The 16,914-nt window shown below is 37.3% G+C and overlaps 1 protein-coding gene across 1 annotated transcript; it reads left to right on the plus strand.

The window, feature by feature from the left end:
• Positions 1 to 14,481: 14,481 nt before the first annotated feature.
• Positions 14,482 to 15,171, plus strand: LOC6041972 (probable 28S ribosomal protein S16, mitochondrial). The gene is given in 4 exon segments (XM_001851095.2): positions 14,482 to 14,704; positions 14,766 to 14,925; positions 14,988 to 15,002; positions 15,005 to 15,171. Coding segments are annotated over 4 exon segments (408 nt in total). The 5' UTR covers positions 14,482 to 14,587; the 3' UTR covers positions 15,121 to 15,171.
• The last annotated feature ends 1,743 nt before the right edge of the window (positions 15,172 to 16,914 follow it).

Raw genomic sequence — 16,914 nt, forward strand, 5'->3', positions numbered from 1 at the left:
TGGTATGGTTACCATTTGTGATATTGTTGATATAATGTCACGACCGAGGTCACGACCATATAACAAAATTAAAATGGTACTATTTCCCGAATTGTTACACTTATCTTGACATATTCGAATGGTTGATTTTTTTTTCCTACAATTTAATGAACGGTATCTATTCGTCATACGATTAGGATGGTTCGAAACAGCTATTGTTAGAACATAATAGTACTGTAGCCGGTATGATAAAAGTTATGATACTCGGTATGATTTAGTCAAAGAAACTTAAGCGGAAAATTTCCTAAGTCCTAATAATTGAAACAATTGCACAACAATTAATGGTACGATATAATTATTCCTCATATGTTTGGTATTATTTCAAACAGTTTTTGTATGATTGAGCCAAAAATGAGAAATATAACTTTTCGCCATATGGTAAGGATTTTTCGGAACAGCTATTGTTAAAACATAAGTGTACCATAGCCGACGTAGTATTTCCAACTTGAAGCTCAGCGAAAAACTCTTAAGTCCCAATAATACAAACAATTGTACAACAATTCATGGAACGATATAACTGTTCGCCAAACGCTTAGGATTATTTGAAACAGGTTGAAACGTGAGACCTGACTAACTCGCAAATAAAAGAAGAACATTACAAATTTGGAATATTTATTGTGCGATTCGGCCCACTGTACTGCCCTAAACTCTCCTTTCTCTACTTCTTCTTCCACCTTTCGCCTCACCTCTTCCTCTCACCGCACAGTCTGCTACTGCTCCACGTAGCCGTCTCGTCAGCCGTTTCGATTCCGGCTGGTTCTTCTGGATCACCGGCCCCGTCGTCGATCTTTTCCGGAACGTCGCGATCTCCATCGCCGCGGCGAGAGTCCGGTTCTTTGTTGCGCAGATCTTTCGGCGACGGCGCAGATTCTGGACCGGCATGTTGTGTGCGTTGTTCTGAACGGCGACGCGGATTTTCTTGGTGTCGTGGCAGGTCCTCCTCCGGATTCGCTTCCCCTTGGCAGCTGGCGTCGTCCTGCCCCCAGCTCGACGAACTCCGGTTGAATTCGTCCGGACTCCGGCGACGACGCAGATCTTGCGCGGCCTCCCGCCGCTCGTCGGACTTCGTCCGATTGTTGACGTATTTCGCCTCGACCCGGCTGAGTGATTGGGGAGACTCGCAGCGGGATTCGGCCGTGAGTTGTTCCCGTCCACCGAGTGGAACTCGTGCCGCGTGGAACCGAAACTTTTTCCGCGGACCCGGCGAACGAGACCGTTTGTTTTGCTGGCCAAAGATGAACTCCTCGAGCGTTGACGTTTGTGCACGGTCGAGACCTACCGTCTCTCTCCACTGCTGCTTACGCTCCGCTCTCATTTTGCTCCCCAAATTTTGTGCTCTTCTCACACTGCAGTCCCGGAAGCATTACGTCTGCGTTGGTATGCTTGGTGTTTGACAGATGTTGCTCGACGAGGGTGGGATCGGCGAACACGTGGTACACGGTGGGCAGAATTTGGGCGTTTATCGTTTTAATTACATATTTTTAATACAAATTACAATTGATTTTCCCCGATTTTTACTCAAAACGCATTACAAAATTTACTGACGTAACAAGGTATTGTATGATTGAGCCAATTGAACTACAGCAAAAAAAATCCTAAGTCCGAATAATTCAAATACAACTTTAACAATTCATGGAACGATATTCCTGAATTCAGCGAAAATTTTCCTAAGTCCCAACAATTCAAACCATTGTTCAACAATTCATGGAACGATATACCTGAATTCAGCGAAAATTTTCCTAAGTCCCAACAATTCAAACCATTGTTCAACAATTCATGGAACGATATACCTGTTTGCCATATCCAGGTTTTTAAGCGAAGATGGCGTTCGAATGTTGAACGTCCGAAATGTCAAAATCGCGCAGTAGCACCAACATTAGAACAAAAATGCGGCTGTCATGCCATGGCACACTTTTTTCGTAATGTTGGTACCACTGCGTGATTTTGACATTTCGGGCGTTCACCATTCGAACGCCATTTTCGCTTAAAAAGCTGGATAGTTTGTATGTAAAGCTAATTTATTTTCGTGATAATTTTTATAAGTCCAAATAATTTAATCAATTGATTGACCATTATCAGAACGATAACTGTTCGCCATGTGATATTTGTATGGTTCTACCATACATGTTACGATATATTTATGATAAATTTTGAGGCCACATTTCATAATAAAATGCATTTTAAACCGCCAAACGTAATGTAACTGAGATAGCTCAATTAGATAAGGCGGCAGCACCACGGAAGAATCAACAGGAGACATCATCATCAAGCGGTAACAAATCCCGGACATTACAAAAAAAAACGCTCACCATTAATAATCATATACTTACAATTCCCGTTAAATCCATAGTTCCCAGAACATTTGTAAAGTTTATTTTTTGGCTCCTCTCTTTTCAAATGGTGTCGGTAAGTGTCGGTAAAGCAGTTCACCATTTAAAATCATATTTTAATAATTTGTGGTACGGTTCACATAAAATAAGAATTGAACAGTTTGGGGTAGGGTATGACTATGATCCACGAAAAAAATCCCTTGTAAAAATGTATTGTAACATTACCTAACGACCTATTTAATAAATTGTAGGATTGTTTGGGGAATGGAAAATGTACGAAAACGAAACTATTGGCACTACGCCCCCCGGGGCATGGCCTTCCTCTAACGTGGGATTTCTGCTCCAGCGCCTCTGACGAGACAGGAGAAACCGGGACCGACGTTTTACTTCACCATCCGATAGAAGCTCAGTGGATAAGGCGGGAATCGAACCCGCGTCTCATAGCAGCATCGGGATCCGCAGCCGAAGCCGCTACCCCTGCGCCACGAGACCCACCCATGTACGGTTGCACCCTATTTGGTGTATTATTAAGATCATTTAGGAAAAATCATTCGACAAATGGTGACTGTATGGTTGTTGACTATGCGGGAGACTTTTAATCTCCCTATACTGAAACCCCAACCATGGTAGTTGCTACCATATTGTACTCCCTTACCAAAAATCATGATTTTTTGAGTTCCAAATCCCACTTTTCATACGAATTTTTCAGTTCAACCCATATAACCATTTTTATGGTTGTAGTACCTGAACTCAAAAAATCGTATGAAAAGTGGGATTTGGAACTCAAAAAATCATGATTTTTGGTAAGGGTGTAAGGTTAAGTTGAGAACACGCACCGACGATTTTAGCTGGAAACATTCCGTGCTTAGATTGCTAGTTAGATTGACTGATTAACACAGTCAGTTTTACTATGTCGAGAGCAGTATGGTAATTTTAACCCTCCAATATGGAGAGAATGATAATGATTTTGTAATTGCTAATAAGCAGCATTTTTAGCAAATGTTCTTAAAATTACCATGGTTGGGCTTTCAGTGTGTAGGGATTATGGGTTGCAGGATTGAATATGTAATAAATTATTAAATGAGTATTTATTATAAGATTGATATAATTCATAAATAAGAGTTAAGAGCGCAACAAAAAGTGCGCACCTTCATGAATATTGCCTTGTTAGCTGATTGTGGATTGAGTGCGAGAGCGCACTAGCGAGCTGCGAAAGAGAACAACGAGCGAGAAAACAACGAGATGCGCGCGGCCGGCGAAAGAGAAAATGAAGATTGTCAAATCAGTTTTGTGGTTAATTTCTGTGGAATAAGACGTGTAGTTTGTTAATTGCAAAATATCTGTGTTTTTATTATAAAAGAAAGTCCCCGATCACGACAATGGCACAGTCCGGTAAGTCGAACCTTTTGATTCATGAAAGATCATTTGTTTTGCTTGAATTGTTGTGTTGTGAAATCCAACAGTTTTGTTTACTTGCCAGGATGCAGGTCCAAAGTTTCGCTTTGTTGTTTTGCCTGTGTTTAGAAACAGGTAGATTTTTGCTTGAACTTGTTATTTGAAATTGATAAAAGGCATAAAACTGTCTACGATAATTGACGGTCTTGAATTTAAGGAATGATTTGGTTGTTGTTGTGATTTTGGGAACGAATGTTTTGTTTTGAAGCAGTAAGTTTGGCTTTTCGTTGTGATGTTTTATTCTAAGTTTATGGTGGAATTTGAAGGCAAATAATTTGCTCGAAATTTGATTGTTTTTGTACAATCACATTTTTGCTTTAGATTTGATTGTTGTTGTTTTGATTGACGACCAATGTTTTGTTTTTAATTTGATGCAATGTTTAATTGTTGTTGTGGAAATTGAACTCCAATGTTTTGTTACGAATTAGACTTCAAGTTTTTTTTTCTTATTTTTGTGATTGATAAAAATCAATATTTTGTTTATAATTTGACAAAAGATTTGACAAGATTGTGGAAATTGAAAATCAATATTTCGTTTTGAATTTGATGGAGGATTAGTTTGCGATTGAAGGTAGAAAAATTGTTTTTAATTTAGTTGTTGTTATAATTATAATGTTATTATAATGTTGGTAATTGAAATAAAATTTGTTGTTTGAATTTTATTGTTGTTATCATAATTGACGACCAATGTTTTGTTTTGAATTTTATGCAAAATTTGATTGTTATGGATTGTTGTTATTATTGATGATCATTATTTTTATTTTTTTATTTTGGATTGGATGCTGGTTATTTTGGTAATTGAAGATCAATGTTTATTTTTGAATAAGAAAAATATTTGCTTCTTGTTAGTTTTGTTTTAAATTTAATGAAAGATATGCTTGTTGTGGCAATGACTTGATGCAAAGTCCAATAAAATCACAAATTACAAAATTTACAGGTTTAATTTTGAATGAAAGATTTGATTGCTGATGAGGGAATTAAAGACCAATGTTTTGTTATGGTAAGATGACAAATTTGCTTATTTTTGCGATAAATTAAAACCAATATTTTGTTACGAGTAAGATACGAGGTTTGATTGATATTGTGGTAATCGAAAACCAGTTATTATTTTGAATATGATGATAGTTTTGCTTTTTGTTGTGGCAATCGAAGGCCAAGATTTGTTTTCTGAATTTGAGTTTTGTTATTATAGATCGGTATTTTTTTCGGTTTTAAATTTCATGCAATATTTGATTGTGGTTTTATGATGGGCAATTTTGAGTTTCAAATTTGACGCAATATTTGATTGTTTATATGGTAATTGATGACCAATGTTTTGTTTTCAAGTTGATACAAAATTTGATTATTAATTTTATGGTTAATGAAAAATGTTAAGTTCTCATTTGAATGAGGATTTGATTGTTGTTATTATTGACGATAAATTTTTACTGTGAATTTGATGCAATATTAGATTGTTACTTGATGCTGTGGAAATTGAAAACTATCGTTTTAGAATTCTAATTAAAATTTTATAGATTTATGCAGAAATTGACAATCAATGTTTTGCTTTGAAACTTGATTTGAGCAACGTTTTTTTGCCGTTATAATTGATTAGTCATAATTAATTTTGAAGTCTCTTCTGTGTTGGAGACTGACAAACCTCTGTGATGGTAGTCAGAAAAAAGTCTCCTCTGTGTTGGAGCCTGACAGACCTCTGCGATGGTAGTCAGAAAAAGTCTCCTCTGTGTTGGAGCCTGACAGACCTCTGCGATGGTAGTCAGAAAAAAGTCTCCTCTGTGTTGGAGCCTGACAGACCTCTGCGATGGTAGTCAGAAAAAAGTCTCCTCTGTGTTGGAGCCTGACAGACCTCTGCGATGGTAGTCAGAAAAAAAGTCTCCTCTGTGTTGGAGCCTGACAGACCTCTGCGATCGTAGTCACAAAAAAGTCGCCTCTATGTTAGAGCCTGACAGACCTGTGTGATGGTAGTCAGATTAAAAAAATGAATAATCTGTGCTGGAGTTCTTTGCGAAAGCAATCAGATAACAATCTCCTCTATAAAGGAACCCGACAGACTTTTGTGATATTTTTTTTAAATAACTTCGCAGAAGGAGCCTTATGGATTTTAAAAATATATTGTTCAGCAAATCTTTTCATCAATTAAAGACCGTCTTTGACTTCACAAAAGAAATTGACATAAGAAAATGAATAAATAAATTTAAATGTGAAAGTGAGCACTTTTTGGTATCCACAGATAAAGCAATATGTATTTTGGCGTTATGTCTGGCAACTACATAAAAAAAATGATTTTAAATTCATCGAATAGGACTAAAACGGTTGTCACTATAACTAACACTGGAGTTGTCCTCTCTTAAAAGATAAACCTCTAAATTGAAAGACGTTAATGATTAAGTATTCCATATTGATAGTTGTTATTGTTAATTGGGTACTAAAGCCCTAAGTCAATTTTTATGTACAACGGTGAAAAACACGATTAAAAACCATTTCTGATCACTTTTTTTCATTTTAAAGCAATTTTTTTTTTTGACAGGACATTATTTTGAAATAAATTAAAGTAACTTTGGGGTTCTTTAATCGATTGTACTTAATTATGAAACCAAACTTTTTCAAATTACATAACAGGAGTTTATCAGCAAAGAAAAAGTTAAAATTTTAAATAAGAAAAGAAACCATTGACAGGGATCGTAAAGATCGTGATTTAAAAAAAATTAAGTTTCTGTGAACAATCTACTGATGTAATATATCATAGTTGCTGGAACCCATTTTACATTACGAGAAAAATAAAACAAAATATTTAAAAATAAAACATTAAAAAAATCTTTCAGGTGTTTTTAGATAAGCAAGATACGTTTTGAAGGAATTTATGGTTAGGATATTGTCTCCTACGTGTTGGAGCCTGACAGACCTCTGCGGTGGTAGTTTGAAAAATGTTTCGCCTGAGCTGGAACCCTTTGAGAAAGTAGTCAGATTGCAATCTACACATCTATGCATTACAAGAACAATTGAATAATTTTTTTTTGTTATCTGATAAGCACAGTACATTTTGAAGGTATTTATAAAGAAAATGACCTTAAACATTGTTTTGATCATGATTAAATGTAACATTGAATAATCTAATCTACGGTAATATCAAAAGTGCTTGAATCCATACCTTATCTACAATAAATACAATTTGAAGAGAAAATTAATTTGACATATAATAGAAATCGAATATAGCGGAACGGCATTTATTTCAGTTTATATATTTTATTTTTATTGCAACAATTTACCACATGATATTGTTTTATTCATTAGAATAATATTTTCTGAACTATGTTTTGTTTCAAGATAAACAAAAATATTATTAAGTAGACACAACAGAGAAAAAAACTATTCGGTAAAAACTATCGTTTGTTTGGTTAAAAGATCGCGTAAGTGAATATTAATAGAAAGTTCCAAATTTTTAATATAAAAGTTGAAAAATATTGATACAACCATGCATTTACAGAACAAAATCGTTATTAACAGTTTCAAAATATGTTAAAATGCGGTAATTTTTAATACAATGTTAAGCGGTGTATGCACATCGGAAGGAACCGGTCGAGACAAAATTCAAATGGGCAGCAGTTGAAGCGAAAGCAAGCCAGATAGGGTGAAGAAAAGCCCCAAGAAAACGCTCCCTCTCCTTTGTTCTGCTGTTCGTAAAGCTGTTTTTTGACCCCTTTCCTTCCGATCTCCATACTAGCCTTTATTAAAAAAATGTTGTTTGTCTTAGCTGTACACCTTGGTTGGGAATAAATTACAAAAAAGTACAGATAAAAATATTGAAAATGGGGAAGGAATAAGCTTGCTTGTAGATCCATTTTGGGTGTTTTTGGGTATTAATTACAAACATATACTTTTCGTCACGTCTGCATTTAATATTAAAATCAGTTTATGTTTACCTTCAAGTCCCGTCTGGTGGATCAATCGGACGTGGCACTGGGCTTGGGCTCATAATCCATAGATCGGTTTGAACTCCGTGGCGGGCGCACATAAATTCAAAGTGTAAATTTGAGTAAAAACAATATCTGTGCCTGTCATAGTTTTTGTTTCAGATTTTTTTTTTTAAAAATAAGTTAAATAAATTACCAAATTGTATATATTTTTAGAAATGTTTATTCTTTGTTTTTTTTTTAAGGTACACATAAATTTAAAACTTTAAAAACGCCAGGATTATGCTTAATTTGTTATTTAAGTCTGCAACATGTTAGATTTTTGAATTTAGAACACATTATTTTATATTTCATATTCACAAAATGATAATAAATAAAAATAATGTGATTCAATTTAATTCGAAATGTTAAAAAAATAAAAATTGCTTTTGAATTTGAATTATTATTTTTTTAAATCGTGTTGTGTTGTTTCAGCAATATTAGTAAAATTTGCTTTCTAATTTTAAATTACATAAAAATTAAAGAAAATCAGGTAAACAATCACTAATCTCGTATTGCATAAAAATTGATAAACCTGCGTTTATTTGAGAAATATTTGTGGTTTTTGTTTTTCTCCTCGTTTTTTTCTTTTTCTTATATTTTCAGGTGTTTAAATTTTCAACCGCATCAGCGCATTCCATTTTCTACAACTCCTGCGATCGGATGTCAGTCTCTTGGACAACATAGATGAAACATTTCGAAGACTTCGCTTTCGTATTTAGATCAGCATGAAAACAAAGCCGAGGAACCCGACGAAAATCTTTTAGGAAATTAAAAAAAAACATTGATTGATTTAGCATTCATGCATTTTTTCTGTTAGGAGTTATGATTGATATTCGTCATCTTGAGAGTAGAAAAGAGGGAGAATGTAGGGATTATGGGTTGCAGGATTGAATATGTAATAAATTATTAAATGAGTATTTATTATAAGATTGATATAATTCATAAATAAGAGTTAAGAGCGCAACAAAAAGTGCGCACCTTCATGAATATTGCCTTGTTAGCTGATTGTGGATTGAGTGCGAGAGCGCACTAGCGAGCTGCGAAAGAGAACAACGAGCGAGAAAACAACGAGATGCGCGCGGCCGGCGAAAGAGAAAATGAAGATTGTCAAATCAGTTTTGTGGTTAATTTCTGTGGAATAAGACGTGTAGTTTGTTAATTGCAAAATATCTGTGTTTTTATTATAAAAGAAAGTCCCCGATCACGACACAGTGTAGTAACATTTAAGGTTTGAAGTAGGCCATAAATGCCTATTTAGGTTGTATGAGGGTTTTAAGAACCATGATAAAACCTGTCAGTTTAAAAACGTTACTAGGGCTTCCAGGTGAGCTATCTTCGATAAAAAAAAAATGTTCCAAAAATCATTTTTTAAATCATTTTTTGATCTTAAGGTCGTAGAAGGTGTCCTTCATTCTTGGGGCAATGACTTTCAATGATAGTTCTGAATTCAGGGTCCAGAAATACACTCAAACCCCGATGGTTTGACACCAACTGTTGTCAAACGAACGGGGTCACGTTTTAGTTTGACACCCCTTTTACACGGAGTTCACACACACTACCAAACGTTTGTTTTGATAGTGTGCGTGAGCGCTGTGTAAAAAGTGACAGTTCGTCACTTTTTAGTTTGACTTTGACCAACCAACGGGGTACAAACTAAAAAAGTGTCAAACGAAAAAGTGACCAACCACCGGGGGTTGAGTGTAGTAAATTGAAATGAAAAAATAATCACTATACGTATGTAAAATGCTTCTACAAACAACACATTTATGATTGACACATTCTGAATCAAGATTTTTTTTAAATAAACATGGCCGCCAAATGGCCGATCGAGAGTGATGCCTTCCAGAGCCTTAAAATGCATTGGAAAGAAGAAATGTTAATTTTGCCTTCCTCTTTGAGCACAGGCTATAAAATCACTCTGAAATTCTGGAGTTTTTTTTTTTTGAAAAAGTGAAATAAACCAAATTATCAGTTTTTGTTTTTTGGGTGTTTTTTAATACCCCTGACTCAAGGCGTTTTCAAAAACACCCAAAAAGCAAAAACTGAAAATTTGGTTTATTGGATCTTTTTTTTTTAATCCAGAATTGAACTTCTTAAATACACCTTCTAGATAATACCTTCACGTATACGTATCGACTCAAAATCATTTTCTGAGCAAATTTCTGTGGGGCAGCAAAAAGCTCGTTAGTCCTAGCTTTTTCATGTGCGAGGACTGAGGTGGTTTAAGTATCGTTTTTTTTAGAAAAGTTTGAGTTTAGAAGATTGAAGTGTTTTACGAACTCCTCGTGATACAAACAATGATTGAACCCGAGGAAGACCACCAGAAAACCCGATGCGAGACGCGTTATCTCAACTAGACCTTGGTGTTCTCCATCCGAGCTATCAGTTCCTCTTAGATTCCAAAATATCCATTAAGTTTTTCTTCAGTTAGTTTTCCTACAGTAAGTAAGGATCGGTCGTGGCTGAATGGTTACGATATTCGCTTCATAAGCGAATGGTCCTGGGTTCGATACCCATCTGTTACCAAGGGGAAAGTTCTGGACTCATTGAATTTGGCATTAATGAAAAAACATGATGCTCATGGCGGGGTTTGATCCCCTGTCCTTAGGATTAGCAAACAAAATGCTTTCCACTTTACCGTGGAGCATTGGTAGCTTGAGAAGGACTTAGTTGAATCCAAGAATCAGCCAAAGAATACAAATTAAATGCAATTTGCAGCCGCAGCTGAAATTGAATCTTAAATTACCTCGCTAAAAAGGCCAGGCCAGAACTTATAGAATTCATCCAATAAGAGATGAGAAGAATTGGGTCCTAAAATGAAGCTTAGATTGCTGATATTATTGTTCACAGTGATAAAGCTTATTTTTCTGAGTACAATGACCCTTTGTACGACCATAAAGAGCTTAAAATGGATTTTTAAATCAATTTTGAAAAATTAACCTCGCGGTCCTTCTTGACAGAAAAGCTCCTACTTGACAGGTCGTTCCAAGGGGACCATAGTTGATCCATCGAAAAAATGTTGTCTTGTCAAAAAAAAAATTTGCATTAAAATGAAAAAAAAGTGATCAGAAATGGTTTTAATCGTGTTTTTTACCGTTGTACATAAAAATTGGCATAGGGCTTTAGTACCCAATTGAAAGCTTTCCCATTAAAAATTAGAACACAAGAAGAATTAAAAACAACAATGCAAACGGTCGTTACTACTCACCTAGGGTGGCTCCTTAGACCATTCACCTTGCCAAAAACCGTCCAACTCCAAGCGAAACTTACTTGAGGATACCGTGGAGATTTTCCCTTAATACTCTGAAAAAAGTGGAGCATCATCACTTCCTGTCTTCCGCATCCCTTTCTTTGTCCCTGATGCGCGGTGGAGATGGGAGCGGCCGGCAATGGACGGCTGCCATAGTGGTAAGAATGGTGGCTCAGGTGGAATTGGTTCTATGTATTTCAAATTATCGATTCCTAGGCAACTTGTGCTCAGACAATCATCACATCACATGGCGAAAATCGAAGCGAAGCGAAGTTAGTTTTCTTACAGTTAGTTTTTCTTCAGTTAGTATAACTCGCCTTCACACAAAGCCGTCGTTCCTGGTTGCACCGGAAGCAAAGCAAGATCGCCCAAGCAGCTGGACATCGAGTTACGGCTGAGGACAACAACCCTTTCCCTTTCCACGCCTTGTCTTTTAATATCAATCGCGGGTAATCGGCTCTTCTCCCACTAATATTTACACACAAGATCCTTTGTAATTACTCTTAGCTATAAGAAAAATGTAATTACAAAAGCCGACTCGGTCCTAACCAGGTCCCAGTACCAAAAAGGACCTAATAAATATAATTTTATAAAAAAAACAATGATCGAGCCCGAGCTGTCACAGTTAGAGACTGGCCAACATTGCCATGTTTTGCTGGGCGTAAAGCGGTGTATGCACTCCGGAAGGAATCGGTCAAGAAAAATTTCAAATGGTAGCAGCGGCAGCGGAAGCACGGAGTTCTGAAGGAGAGGGGTCAAGAAACAGCTTTACGAACCGCAGAACAAAGGAGAGGGAGCGATTTCTTGGGGCTCTTCTTTACCCTCTGTGACGTGCTTGCGCTGCCGCTGCTGCCATTTGAAATTTTTCTTGACCGGTTCCTTCCGAAGTGCGTATACAGCTTTAAAAGCAAATGCTCGTTTGGATATACACTCAAAATAATCTACACGTTGATGCTACGAGAAAAATCACGTAACCCCGAACCCCGAACGTAAAAATAACGTGATAGCGAGCGTGAAAGTGTACTGGCAAAAAAATGTTTTCACGTTGAAGTTACGTGATAAACCTTATAGAATTTTTCCACTAGGTTTTTTTCATGTAGCTGTTATGTGTTTTGAAATGTATCTTCAACGAATCCTTTTGTCTCGAGTGCGCCAAATTTTTACGTGATTATTTAAGTTTGAAAATTTACTGCGAACGGTGAAGACCTGTTGCCGGACTGTGCTCGTAAAATTTCTTGAATAATGTAAAAGTAGGTAAGTAATATTAAGTTTAAAATGTTTCTTTTTGCTTCATGTTTCATGGTTACCATCTTTACAGAAACCGGTCTCCGGCCGGAGCTAAAATTAGCGACCTGACGGACCCCTAAAAGGCAATCCCGGTTTCTTCAGTCGGAATGGCTATCAAGGTGCTACCGACGGTCGTCGGTGCTACCGTGGTGACACCATCATCTGGTCAAGGACGTGGGCATCGCCGAGTGTGTCCTGGAGAAGTGCTAATGGAGCTGTTGTCTTTGATCCGATCATCTACACCGGGTGCTTTGCGGTCACCCTCATGCCGGCCAGAACAAGTTTGATGCCCACGCGTGTGGCACTAAATACCAGGAGCAGCCAATAACTCGACGAATCGTAGATCGACGGTGAGAAGAACACATGACTGCAGTCAAGCATCGTCGTGGCATTTTTGGTTGGATAAGAAGTGTTATTCGTTTAAGTAAATAAAAAATTTTTTTTTTCTTATTTTTATTCGAAAAAGGATGAAATAACCTCCTTAAACTAAAAAAAGACATATAAGGTTTACTCCAACAAACATATATGAATCATCGGTTGATTCATTTAGCTTTTACGTGTGGAACACGTAGAATCAACGTGAAATGATCAGGCAAAACAAGTTTCATTTCTACTTGCGTCACCTCGTAGAAGTTACGTGAAAACATTAGTGGAAAAATACCACATAGCTTTTCACGTAACTTCAACATGGATATTTTTTTGAGTGATAAGTCAAACTCGTGTCTGTTTGGGAACGTTAAATTCACTTCGACCAGTCTCCCTATTTAGGGTCCCTAGTCACAGTCCCTTCGAAAAATGTTGCCTAAAATTTCGGGTGGTCCGTAAAAAAACTGCAAAAAGTCGCATGACAAAAAATTTTAGCTAGAAAGAGAAAGCAGATTTGATGAAAACAAAACCGTTGTCTCATCGTTTATATTTTCTACCCTATTGAAGCAACCTGTATGTTTTACCCACCAAACCAAAGGGGGAGTCTTTAATTCCGTAGTAACAGTTCAATAGGGCGAATCTGCGTTTGTAAACAAGCAGCCCCTCTTACTTTACGTGAACTGTCACTTGAGCAAAAGGAATAGACTGCTTGTTTACAAACGCAAATTCGCCCTATTGAAATGTTACTGAGCAATTTTCGGAGATTTCGGTCATTCGATTTTTTTTGTATTTTTTAATCCGGCTGATACTTTTTTGATGCCTTCGGTATGTGTCTTCGGCAAAGTTGTAGGTATGGATATGGACTACACTGAACAAAAAATGATACGCGGTAAAAAATGGGTGATTTTTAATTTAACTTTTTTTCACTAAAACTTGATTTGCAAAAAAACTTTTTTTTTTATATGTTTTAGAGGACATAAAATGCCAAATTTTCATAAATTTCTAGAATGGGCAAAAATCTTTGACCGAGTTATGATTTTTTGAATCAATACAGATTTTTTCAAAAAATCAAATATTGATCACAACAATTTTTCAACTTCATTTTTCGATGTAAAATCGAATTTGCAATCAAATAGTACTCTAGTGAATTTTTGATAAAGTGCACCGTTTTCAAGTTATAACCCTTTTTAGGAAACTTTTTTGAAAATAGTCGCAGTTTTTCATTTTTTAAATTAGGGCCCATGTTTGCCCACCCTTGAAAAAAATATTTTTGAAAAGCTGATAAAATTCTCTATATTTTGCTTTATTGAACTTTGTTGATACGACCCATAGTTGCTGAGATATTGCCATGCAAAGGTTAAAAAACAGGAAAATTGATGTTTTCTAAGTCTTACCCAAACAACCCACCATTTTCTAATGTCGATATCTCAGCAACTATAAATCCGATTTACAATGTTAAAACATGAAACATTCGTAAAATTTTCCGATCTTTTCGAATACAATATTTTCAAAAAATTTAAATCAGGACTAACATTTAAAATGGGCGTAATATTGAATGTTTGGCCCGTTTGAAATGTTAGTCTTGATTTTAAATTTTCGAAAAACATTCCATGTGAGTATGACAAATAAATGCGTGCGATGGAGTTAGGTGCCGTTCCCCAAACTCAAAGTCCAAATCTGTTTTTTTTTCCTAAATGCAATACTATGTTCTGCAGATTTGTTTTTGAATAAATACAGAGATTGTCGACATTCCACTATTCCAGCCCTGATCTCGCGAGAGAATTTAGTTTTGACAGTCGATTTTTTTGCTCAATTGTCAAGATACAAAACAAAAACAAAGTTATTCAAGTGTGTTTTAAAATCTTGGTAATTTTGCTGGAATTGTCCCAGGGCCAGTTTAAAACAAAATGCCTCTAATCCCCGCCAGTGGAACGGGTCGGTTCTGGGCCAAATCGGCAAAAATCATCCGGTTCGCCCGACAAGGCTGCACCAACCGGCCCTTCTTTCACATTGTGGTTATGGAGGTTTGTGCTGTTCACGCGGTCGGTTTGATTGCGTTTGTTCTCATGAAGGCTTTCTTTGCAGCGCCGGAAGTGCCAGTACCAGCCGGTAATTGAGCAGATCGGCACGTACGACCCCATTCCGAACGAGCACAACGAGAAGTTGGTTTCGTTCAACTTTGAGCGCGTGCGCTACTGGCTAGGCAGCGGCGCCCATCTGTCCACGCCCGTCGCGGAACTGTTAGGTAACACCCGTCAGCCTAATTTATTGGTGCAATTTAATGCAATTTGATCTCTGAATTTGCAGGTGTTGCCGGTCTACTTCGGTCCATCCCCGAACCTACATGAACGCCTGGAGAAACAGACAAACGGCAGAGAAGGTGGCACAGCTGGAGGCGGCCAAGAAGCAATCCGAAGATGCCGCAGAAGCTAGTAGTTAGGACCGAAACATAGTCATTTAGTTAAAATATAAATCGTAAAAACTATAGGAATACGGATCTTTTTCAGTCTTCTCCAAACAGACGAAATTATGTTTTTTTCTGGCTATTGATTACACTAGTTAATTCAGAAATTTTATTGCGTCTGGTAATTTACTTCAATAAAATTGTTGTGTTTTTGAAGTTCAGGTACTTACAGCAGTATTGTTAAAAAAAAAGATGGAATTGTCTTGAAGATCATTTTTAACACGCGGGAGGAATTTCTGGAGAAGTATTTGAATTTTCACCCGTTAACAATGGCATTGCTAGATTGGTTGGCTGATGCTCTGAAGTGATAATTTGTTTAATCACGCATGTTTAAGGTTGGGTCGTCTCCTGTTCGGTCGGGTGGGTTGAAGCTTCATGTTCCTGTGAAGTATTCGGTTTCATCTCGACGGCTTTTTGTTGGGCCGCCACCGGTTCAGATTCAGCGTTTAGGCTAGTATGCTGATCGGAAGGAAAGGGGTGAAGAAACTGCTTTACGAACAGCAGAACAAAGGAGAGGGAGTGGTTTCTTGGGGCTTTTCTTCACCCTCTCTGGCTTGCTTACTCTGCCGCTGTTGCCCATTTCTAATCTAATCTAATCTAATCAGACCCTAGCGCAGCCAATCTTTCGAAGGGATCCTGGAGAGTGCCTTAGGTTAGATGACGCCTAGCACTCTTCTTGTCATTTATTAACATTTGTAGTGCGCCATTGCATTGACATGCATTGAAACATCACAAGCGTTAAAGCGGCCAGGCCTACTGCGTAAAGCCGTTTCGCAGAGATGACTCGTAATTGGGTTGAGTTTGAGCACTGAGTGTTCGAACAACAACACAATTCTGAATCGACAGGGGAGGAAGAAGCGTGGGGACACACCACCATACGCTCCGAGATTTGGTTGTATTCGTTGGGAGCACCATGCTAAGAAGGTTTGGTACTCCGGGACCCTCTGGGATGGGACATTGTATTTCCACGAATGCCCTGGACACTATTTGCCGTGGTTAAAGCGCCACAACTCGCTCTCTGTAACAGTATTCCTAATTCCAGTCCACGCTCACCAAGTCGTCATGGCCTAGTGCAGGGGTGACCAAAGTATGGCCCGCGGGCCAAACGTGGCCCGCGGACAAATTTTGGAAGATCATGAAAAATGGCCCTTTATCCCATCTGTAAAATGATTTTATAGTTCTTTAAAAGCTTTTTTTATTCGTGTTCAAGAAATGGTTCATCCATGCTTTGATCCCGACTTTACAACGCAAATTTGTTGTTGAAGATTGAAAGTTGAAAAGATGATTCCGCCAAGATTTTTGGAAAGTTTTGGAGTTATAAAACATTAAAATTTGACTTACATTGAAAACACTTTAAAATAGCAAAAAAACATATAATGCACCATTTTCTTATGAGCTGAGCCTCAAACTTTTTTCACTGCTTAGAAACTTTCCACCCAGAACTCTTGACATTTGGATTGACTAAAATTTGACTAAGCATTCCAAAATTTATTCATTTTTTATTGAAATTTAAGAAATAATAGTTGTCATAATTGTTGCACTTTCGCAATTCGCAATTCGCAATTTTCAGTGTAAGAACGGGCCTTGACCGATCTTATGCACTAGGTTCCCGACGAACACGCACTGCCCTTACACCTACATCTCACCCTTGCTCTGAGTCAGTACGAGCAGCACGCTAGAACACGCTTTGAGTGTTCGTGCCAGGCATGCACACCTTCTTTTCCGGTTACGCATTTTAACTCGGCCGGGGGGTGGTACATTACGTAGGGT

Source organism: Culex quinquefasciatus, chromosome 3 (genome assembly GCF_015732765.1).
Source record: "Culex quinquefasciatus strain JHB chromosome 3, VPISU_Cqui_1.0_pri_paternal, whole genome shotgun sequence".
Classification (NCBI taxonomy): Eukaryota; Metazoa; Arthropoda; class Insecta; order Diptera; family Culicidae; genus Culex; species Culex quinquefasciatus.